We start from the raw sequence: 10674 nt of genomic DNA on the forward strand, positions 1-10674 counted from the left end.
TCCTGGGCCTCTTGAAATTGCATGCTTTGCTTCCCTTGCAGAATGAGTCGTACAGGAAGCCAAAGAGAGGAGCAGTGGTTTTCTTTCCCATGATAGTGATATTTCTTAGCTGCTATGGTGCAGCAGATGGCTCTAAAGCTTTAATGCATGCATAGTAGAGACCTTAGCACCTTAGAATAGCCCCTTTCACAGCTTCCAAGTCCACCAAATTCACGTGCATAGATCTGTTGACATTACTAAAACACAATTTTAAAAATCCATCCATTTTATGAGCTCCTCTCCTTAATGATGCCACACATACAATTTAATGAAACAGATACCATTCTGTCCGGTGATACTTGAAATATATCTCTTTGAGCTGTGCCACTCAGTGAGTTTCTGAGGTTACAAGATGTCAGGATGTGGCTAAGAACACTGTCAACAGGTATGTGATATTTACGTGTCTCCAGTGTGCTTATGGTATTTCTAATTCTGAAAGCTCTTTTAGGTTTGTGCTGTTGAGTTCACAGGGATGATAAACAAAAGAAAAACATGAGAAAGTTGACTTGAATGAGTGGAGCATTTGGACTCAGCTTGTCTTGCCACAGATTTCTGACTCTTTCCTTAGGAAACAAGACTTGTGAACTGTATCCTGCCTCATAGCGCTGAAAGAAGATACACTCACAAAGAGACATTCCTGGCAATGGGAAAGTCTGCTTTACAGTTCATAGGACCAAGTCCAAATGTACTGCACCCCTGTCATACTTTAGCTCTAGCTCTGCCTCAGTGACCCACAGTTTTTCCTATTGCTCATATTGATCCGCACAGGCTTCTTTCCTAGAAGATTAAACACTTCTGAGGTTTTTTTTTTTCACCATTTTTACATGATGTATAGCCAGAAAATGCTCTCATGGGTCTTAACTTGAAATGAAAGAGCTGAGTGGCTGTACCCACTCACCTGCGCCTCCACCTTAACCTGGAGCAAGTATCTTTGAGTCTAAGAGGCACACACAGCCCCTGCACAGCTCTGCACAGCCACTGCATCATCCTGCAGAGCTCTGCACAGCCACTACATCACCCTGCATAGCCCTGTAAACCACTGCATCACCCTGCACAGCCCCTGCACAGCCCTGCACAGCCCTGCACAGCCCTGCACAACCCTGCACAACCACTACACAGCCACTACATTACCCTGCACAGCACTGCACAGCCCTGCACAGCCCTGCACAACCACTGCACAGCCACTGCATCACCCTGCATAGCCCTGCACAGCCACTGCATCACCCTGTACTTCCTTGGCCTGTTTACTTGTTAATCACAAAGGAGTAGTGAGAACCCTGCTGTCTCCACATCCCTATTGTACCCACCATCACCTGCAGCCATGAGGAAAACTTTTTTTAAACCTTCTCACCCAATCTTAAATAATAATAATAATAATAGTAATATCACTGATGATGATTGGAGACTGGAGAGATGACTCAGATGCCCTTGCTAAGAACCATTGTTCAGTTCCCAGCACCTGTAGTTATTTTAATTCCAGTTACAGATGATGTGCTGTTCACTTCTGGCCTCCCTGGGCACTGCATGAATGTGGGTGACATATGTGCAGGCAAAACACATATACATAAAATAAGTCGAAACAAAAGTCTGCAAGTCATTAAAAAACGAAGCTCAGGGGGGCTGGAGAGATGGCTCAACAGGTAAGAGCACTGGCTGCTCTTGTAGAGGACTCACAGCCTCTGGAATCCCTGTTCAGAGGAACTGCTGACCTTTTCTGATCTCCACAGGGAGCAGGCACACACCCAGCAAACAGACATACACACAGGCAAAACTGCAGACAATAAGAATAAAGAAGCTGGTCGGTGGTGGGGCACTAGGGAGTCTGGTCTACAAGGGAGTTCTAGGGCAGCAAGGGCCATGAAGAGAAATCCCAAAACCAAAATAAATAAGTTAGAAAAACAAACCTCTACTATACAACACATGTCAAAGTTATCTTTAAAAGAATACAACATTAAGAGAGAATTCATTGAAATAAATAACCACTTCAAAGCTTATCACTTTCCTTATAACTCTGGGAGACTCTTGATAACCATTCTGTTATTCTAAAGGTACATGTAAAAACAAATTGCAAATGTCCATAAACAGTACCTCCCTTAAGTCAAAGAGGACAATAATTAAGATAGCTGAAATATTATAACAATAATCTAAGAATTAGAATGTCTTCTGATTGCTATATTTGACGTATTTATCTCACTGATCTACACAGGCATTCCAAAGTTTCTGTTTTAAGCAAATATCCTTGGTAATCGCAGCTGGTACAAATGGAGGGGGACTTCATGCCTTTCTGAAAGCGATTAACAAAATATTCAACAAAAATGTCAGTACATGCTCATTATTTGCTTTTACTTTGTGTACATGAGTGCTTTGCCTGCATGCACCAGGGCACACTGTGTGCTTGCCTAGTACCCCAAGAAGCCAGATGAGGGCATCTGATCCCCTGAAACTGGAGTTACTTGTAGTTATGAGCTGCAGTGTAGGTGCAGGAACTGAAGTTGGCCCTCTGCAAGAGCAGCCGGTGCTTTTAACTGCTGAGCCATCTCTGTGGCCTCATTATGTACTCATTGTAGAGAAAAAGGAAAGTCAAGGCATGCTTAGACCTGGGAGCAAGCTGTTCACATTGTGAACCTTTCTTGACAATGCATTTATGTAAGCCTTTGGGAAAAAAAATTTAAATGTCTCCCAAGGGCCATTTAGTTAATCAACAGTTAGAATAACCTCTCTGGCCACCTTTGCTAAGTGTTCAACTCCATCAAAATTCATTTTCAGTTGTCTCTTCATGATAATGCAAAACCAAAAACAGAGGACTGCACATAAGGTCCTCAGGCCCAACACTGCTCTCATTTCCCTCCAGGAGGAGCAGGCAGCTGTGAAGGAGCCCTCTGCATCTTTAAACACTTATCTAATCTCCATAAATAACTGCTACGAACCAAACTCCAGCCTCAACTTGTTCAAATGAGTGCTGTGTGATTAAATATCAGAAGTACTCCTCCATAGAGTCTCACTTTGTATTAGGAAGGGTTAAGTTCCTTTAAAATGCAACTTTTAAAAGTATAATTTTTTATAACAAAATATAACTACAGTTACAGGGATAATAAAATTTAATCATGGTTACTCTGACAAAACAAAACAAAATGCCTACAATAAAATAGAATAATTTTAGGGTTCACCATATAAGGAATAATTTGGAGGTATTTCTGAGCTGTTATATTTGGCCTGTAGAACTTAAAAGAAATCATTAGCTTATCTTCTTCCATTTTTTTAAACAATAAAAACTACTGTGAAAACACATTGGTGTGGCGTGTGTATGGTGGGGTGAGAAGTAAGGCTTTCTGCCCTCCATATTTCTCCGGTCCTCTCCATGAAAACACATCAGCCTAACACTGCAGAAAACTCTGCTGGGCTGGCATGACACTCTCACACTGGGGTTTTCCTGTCCCTGCAAGCCCGAGATGTATGCAGGCTCTCAGCCAAGAATCAGAGGCTGGAGTGTGAAGCTGTTTGCCAGCATCAAACAGAAAAGTAGATCGCTTCAACACAACATCCTTGTCTATTAAAGTGTTTGTTGTCTGAGAGCAGAACGCTGTAGCAGGAAAAGAACACCCCCACTGGGATGTCCTGGGGTTACACTCCATTTCCACCCCCAGAGCCTCCATGGGCAGATCCAGTTTCCATTCGGTGCTGAGAGATTTTCCGAAAGCAACACAAATCCCTTTGTAATGAAAGTGGCAGGGTCTGAGAACAGAGCCTTAACCTCCAGCTAGCTGCTGAATGGTTCCCCCCCTTCCTTCTCTGAGCCACTCTGCAGAGGTCACCTGCCCTCCCTTCCATCTCTGACCTCATCAGAGCCTGCTGCCTCAAGGGCCTCAGGAATGCAGGTGCTTCAGGCAAGGGGTGTCTGACACTTTGCCTGGGAAAGGGGAGAGAGAAGGCTTTGAAGAAACAATGAATGAAAAGCAATGAATGAAAAATAACAATGAAATAAGTCACTATAACAATAACAAAAATAACAGTAGCAAATAACAAAATAAATAATTAAGGAAAAAGAATAAATAATAGTAAACAACAATAAAAGCAGTAGAATAATGAAAAATAATAATGAAATAATTCCCTCCTTTGACTCTTAGCCCTCTTTTCATATTTGCCAAAATTTAATGAGATAGATCACTAGTTGGCCAATGAATGAAGAGAGCTTCCTTGAACACCATTAACTGTGGGCTCCCTTTTTTGAGCGTATCCTAGTGCTGTGTCCTATTACACGAGATATAATTTTAAACAGGTTTATTTATCTCTTTTGTCTTTGTTTTGCAGTCATGAACCAATAGGAAACTCTCAAATAAAAAATGAATAGTGTCTTTAGTTACAAAATTCCCAATAGTCTCAGCAAGTATCAACCCAGTATTCTAAAATAAATAAATAAATAAAAGTATATGCATTCAAAGGTTCTGTGTTTGAATGTATACTGATAGTGACAACCAGGCAATTTATCCAGGCATATCTGGATGTCACTAAAATGTTTCAAGGACTATGTGCAGTCCACACAACAGGTTGTCAAGAAAATTAGTGAAATAAAGCAGCATCACAAAATCAGCCTCTACCATAAACCCTGAAATTCTCCTCCTTGCCTTATCAGCATATCTTGCCATAGTCACAGTACCTTTATACTCCCTCTGACAAAGGGCTCTACAATGCAACCCACAGCAAAGTGGGTGTTTTCCCAGGGCTCTGGGTACCTATGTGCTCTCCTCCCCTGTCTCCTTCCTCCTTCCTTCCCTTCCTCTTCCCTTTAGCTCAATCTTGATGTTCTACTTATAAATTTTAGTGACAGGTTCATTTTCAAGAAATAAAGCCTAGCATGGGCTTTGGTTGTAAGGAGTGAGGATCAGGACATACCTTGTGTAAACTGTGTGATGCTGTGGTTACCTTGGCCCAGGTTTAGAAGGTAGCCATGTTGGGGAGCTTCTGTCACAATGAACCTGAGAGAAAAATGTAGGCTGTCTCTGTCCTCCACTTTCAGTACTTTGCTTGTGATCATGAACCCCAAATGTCCAGTGGCCAGAGTACGAAGTGTAGAAGCTCCTTTGTTCACCACAATTTGGGGAACACTGTTGTCAACAGCCAGCACTTGGATTTTCATGACTTGAGGTCTCCTAGTTTCAAATACTGTATCAGGAAAAACATAGAAGTCAGAGTGGGTGCCATCAGTCACCGTGAAGGAGAAACTGTCTTCCGTGGACTCTGTGCCATCATGTTTGTAGCTGATTAAGTTTTCATTCAAGTCTTGCTTGGTAAAAACCATGACGGATCTAGTGTTGTTGAATAGGAGGTGCCCGTGAACGGGGACCTGGGTGACAGTGAATTTGAGGAGCCTGTCAGGAGTATCTCTGTCTTCCACAGTGAGCTCAAAGGGAGTGATCAGCTTGCTCTCACTTTCGCTGACCACCAAGTTGTGGATGGTGACCACTGGCTTTTTGTTGTCTACATCACTGATGGAGATCCGGAATGTTCGGAAGACAGGGTTCCGCTCCATCTGTGACTTGAAACTCAAAACTGTCCATTTTTACCTCATCCTCAGCTGTATGGATGTAGTAGATCTTGTTACCAGCCAATTGGAGCTGAGTGAAAGAAGTGATGGACACTCCTCTTTGATCTGTGCACTCCAAGTGACCTCTCATAGGAGCCCTGGTAATAGTGAAAACTAAGTTCTCATCAGGACTATTCAAGTCACTTGTACTCAGTAGGTCTGTTGTAAGAGTGACTTTGCCACCTTCTCTCAAGGACACACCCTTACTTATCACATCAGGGAAGACAATATCAACACTTCCAATAGACACATAAAAGTATCGATCGATAAGGGCATTCGTTCCATCTGTCACATCAAATTTAATTAGGTCTCGAATGCCCTCTTGCCCAAAATGGACATACTGAATTAAATTTCTGTCCACTTCATCCTGGGTAAAATTCATGCCTAGGGTGATGTTTTCAAAGACACCTGTAGGTTTTTGCCTCTGTAACAAGCCATGTCCTGGTCCATAACGAATAATATAAACCAATGATTTGTCATCAGAGTCTAAATCAGTTGCCATTAGTATTTTGTTGTTGATAACTTTGGTTTCCCCAACTTCTATTTCTAGCCCATTATTGATGGTCATCCTGGGGGTCTCGTCATCCACAGGGATGACCACAATGAGGGCCATTTTCTCCACAGAGTGCTTGCCGTCTGTCAATTTAATCACAAAACTGTCTTCTTGAGTCTCAGAGTCATCATGCTCATAAATAATGCTGGAACTCTCTATAATCTGGTCCAGGGTGAAGCTTTCGACCAACACTGTACCATTGATCAGCTGGTTCATGATGTGACCATGAGTTGGAAACCGGGTAATGGTGAAAGTTAAATCATCCCGGGGAATGTCAGCATCTGCAGCATTGAGGATGGGTGTGTCAACCACCAGACTCATGCCTTCCATCACCATGAATTCCCTCATGAACATTTCTGGCTGTTCATCATTGGTAGGAATGATTACAATGGGGAAAATCTGTCTCTCAGAAAAGTTAATGCCATCAGAACAACGGAATATAAAACGGTCTTCCACAGGCTCAACCCCCCTGTGGACACTCTGAACATAATTAATGTGTCCTTGCCTGAGATCCTTCACAGTGAAGGCACTAATGGCAATCCCAGCTCTTGACTTCTCTGAGCCTGGTGCTGGAGAAATGTTCTCCACATAGCCTGAGGTTGGCTGAATGACTATTGTGCACAAGAGGTCATCGTTCAGTGAGTCTGTGTCCTCAGCACTTAGATGGGTTAGGGTTATCATACTCTTGTCACCTTCTAGCACTACAAACTGCTCCCCAACAGAAATTTCTGGGGCTTGGCTGTCCACAGGTAGAATGGTCACCCACACAGTAACACCTTGAATAATACTGCTGCCAATTCTCCATTCTTGAGACATATCTGACAGGCTCAGGTTAAAAGAGTCTGCTTTAGGCAACAGGCCAATCTCACCACTGGTGTGGACATAGACAACAGAACCCTCCAGGATGTCCCTCTGAGTGAAATGCTCAGCTGGAGCTCCATTGACCAGAATTTCCCCATATAAAGGTGGATTTTCCAATAGGAAAGTCAACATTAAATCATCAGTATCTTGATAGGTCCCCTTAATGATATTGGCAGTGACTTCAGTAGCCCCATTTTCCAAGACATCTAGATAGGACTCCAGAGTGCCAGCTGGAAGGATTGACCTGGGACCTTCACGGTCTACTGGCTTAATATTCACTCTGAGAGTGATGGGCACCACATGGTGTCTATCACTGACCTCCAGGGAGCAGCTGTCAGTCAAAGATTCATCCCCGCTATTTGAATAGGAGACTCTGCCATGCTGTATGTCCTCTAAACGGAAGTGTCCTCCGACATGTAATGTCTGGCCAGAGATTTGCATGTGGCCATGCTTGGGAGCCTGTGTGAGAGTGAAAGAGATGTGGGCCACATCGGTGTCAACATCATTCACGTGCAGCTCAGTCTCCTGCAGGATGTGGTGGCCCTTCTCCTCAATAGTGAAGCCAGTATTGACAATCTCAGGAGGCTGGTTATCCACAGGCTGCAGGTAAAGAGTGAAGGTGCCCGGAGCAACATTCCCAGCTCGATCCTCTACTTGGAATTGAAACTGTGCCACTCGAGCTGCTACTCCTAGCTCTTGATTGGGGGGCCTGTAAGCAATTTTATGATGGTTAACCTGGGCTTGGGTAAAATGGGTCACTATGATTGAGGGATTATCAGTGAAGACCAAAGTGCCTAGTGGAGCAGGTGCATGGTTTTCATCTGTGTCCATGGGGGGCTGGGTCACTGTGTAGTGTAGCTCTCTATCATCTGTGTCCACATCAGTGTAGTGCAGCCACTTTTTCTCAGTGGTGTGAGCTGGGATTCCTGTACCACCATCCTAAGGGGACAGCCACGGCCCAGTTCTGGAGGAAGGCGGTCCACAGGATGAATGCGTATCACAAACTTTTGGATCCCAGATTGGTTAGGGGGGTCATGGTTGTCTTGGACTCTAAATGTCAATTGGTCCATCACGGGCCCAGGACTATGGGGCCCTGAGTGCCTGTAGAAGAGCCTTCCTTCTGTGATATCCTGTTGCCGCCATTCTGTCACTCTTCGCTCATAAAACAGCCCGCGTTTCTGCCACAGCCCCTGCTCTTCCTGGGGAGCATGAGTTTGGCGGAGAAGTAGGTACCCTGTGGTTGAGAAAGGTGATTCTAGTACAAATCGCAACTGAGAGTCATCTGAATCCATATCAGTTGCACTCAGAGTCGTGGGTGGGACAGGCACAGTTTCGCCCTCTGCCATGGTCAGCCCAGTGTTGGCGTTCAGGACAGGTGGCTGGTCATCCAAAGGCACTAAAGTGATGGGGAACAGGAACTGGACCTGGTGCCTGCCTTCTCCATCTGACATGCGCAGCACCAGGTTGTCACTCAGTGAGCCATCTCTGTCATCATGCTGGTAGACAACCTGGCCAGCGGCCAGCTCAGCCACTGTGAAGGTCTTGGGAGCAGAGTCACTACTGGGAGACCCTAGAACAACAAGGTGGCCATGCCGGAGCCCGGCTACCACCTCTAGTCTCACAGCTTCGAGATCGTCTTCATCACTGATGACCAAGTTCTGGGGTCCACTGCCTACAGGACCCGTGAGTGGCCGATATTGACCTTCATAGAGAATAAGGCCAGTGTTTCGTGTGACCACTGGGGCCAACGTATTCATGGGCTTCACCACAACCATGAAGGCAAAAGGGTCTGAGGCTGCTCCTTCGGGGTCCACTACCTCCAGTTCCAGTTCAAACAGACGCTCCTCGTTAGAGTCTTCAGAGGGAGGCTGGTAGGCAATCTTCAGCAAGCGCAAATCCCGTTGTGTAAAGGAGGAGAGAGGCAGGCTTCGGTCATCAGTGCTCACCAAGTAGCCCTGCCCAGGCTGGAAGGCAGAGGTGAGGTTGAAGATCAAAAGGTCCGGGTTGGATTCAGCATCCTCTGCTGCCAGCATGTCTGGTGTTAGAGCGGTCAGTACAAACTGGTCCACCTCCATCATCATCATGGCCACGAAACTGGGCTTCGGTGCAGTGTTCTCTGCTCCTCCGCGGATCCTCACAAGCACCTGGAAGTGCTCACGTTTTAAAGGCGGGCTACCCATAGGAGCCCCTCGAGAGTGTAGCTCTACCACCATAGGTAGCCAGTCCCTGTTAGGTGAGCGACTGGGAGCTGTGTGACGATAGCGCACTCCCAGCTCCAGGAATGCTTTGCAGTCCATCAAAAGGGTCTCCGAGGTCCCTCCTGGGACCTGTGGGTAGTGAAGGAGCTCTCCATAACGAGGCAAAGCACTCAAACCTGACAAGATGCCCACGCGGCACTCCTCAGTCTCAGACTGGTAGGCAAACTCTAAGCTCCGAGAGTCCAGGGCATTGCTGGTCCCTAGTAGTTCTTCCACGACCAGAGGTAAGTTCCGAGTCACAACTTCCAGCTGAGTGAATACCACTTCCACCTCTAAGGCCAAAGGCAGGACTATCGCCCCTCCTGGGGCATCATAGCGCAGCTGCAGCCGGACGCGGTCGCGCGAAGGGCTGCGAGCACCCAGGTGCAAGTAGCGCACCTCTCCCGGGCCATAGTCGCACGCGAAGCGCTTGGGACTCAAGCGGCCAGGCCGCTGGGCCAGCGCGTCATTATCTAGCACAGTCACTGAGCAGCGATCCCCTGGCTGCACCTGCAGCACCAAGTCACGCACTGGATCCAGCCAGACTTCGCGACCGAAGGGCACCCGGAGCCCGCGGTTCGCCACCACTATAGCTTCCTCTGCAGGGACCACTGAAGTCCCGGAAAGACCCGGGAACAAAAATGCTTCTCCTGGGACAGCGGGCTGTGTGGAGACGCGGCTTACCAGTGACAGGAACAGCAGCAGCAGCCTGGACGACTGTGTGGGTATCGTCTGGAAGCCGGAGGACTTGGCTGTCCTGCGCGCTCGGGTGGCCATCCCAGGAGTCGTTGTGGTATGCAGGGTCCCGGCGTTAGATTTGCAACAGTTCACCCTGTGACTATGCGAAGCTAGTCTGGGTGCTAGCTTCCAGAGAGACCGCTGGGAAGAGCGGAACACTGGGCGCGGCGCCTGCGGGGTCCTCCCAGTTGCGGGGCAGGAACAGGAGGATGGCCCAGCGCGCCGCGCGGTCCCGACCTGGAGCAGCAACTCAAGATGCTAAACACTTCCAGAGCGTCCGGGGAATGTGGCAGTCAGGACAGTCCCTACTTCCCAGGTCCCGGGACCTTAGCCTTTGAGGGAAATCCCTCCCCTTGCACCCCCTAACTCCAATTCTCCCAGGGGGCCAATCGCTGGTCCCTGAAGGAGGCTCTGAATCCAGGGTTGGGTAGTGACTGCTGTCAATCAGCTCTCAGGCGGGGAAACTGCGCAGAGCTGAAAGGAGAGAAGTGCAACAGGTTGGTTGGAACAGAGGGTGGGTGCCTGGATCTGCTTGGGGGAAAATAGATATCTCTAGACCTGGGTCTGCGGCTCAACCAGGACCCAATGCGGTACTATGGACTCAGATTTTCAGGTCTGGGGCCAAGATTAATCCATTTCAGTTCCCTTCCCTGTCATCGAAATCC

General features: G+C 46.9%; 1 protein-coding gene across 1 annotated transcript in view; it reads right to left on the reverse strand.

Moving 5' to 3' along the window:
- The window catches only part of Frem2 (FRAS1 related extracellular matrix 2), a 135803-nt gene extending 125743 nt beyond the window's left edge, over positions 1–10060 (reverse strand). The window contains 3 exon segments of the mRNA XM_051176925.1: positions 4930–5563; positions 5565–7945; positions 7948–10060. Coding sequence (XP_051032882.1) covers positions 4930–5563; positions 5565–7945; positions 7948–10048 — 5116 coding nt within the window. The 5' untranslated portion in view covers positions 10049–10060.
- Positions 10061–10674: the final 614 nt, after the last annotated feature.

This window comes from Phodopus roborovskii, unplaced genomic scaffold (genome assembly GCF_943737965.1).
Source record: "Phodopus roborovskii unplaced genomic scaffold, PHOROB, whole genome shotgun sequence".
In the NCBI taxonomy this organism is placed as follows: Eukaryota; Metazoa; Chordata; class Mammalia; order Rodentia; family Cricetidae; genus Phodopus; species Phodopus roborovskii.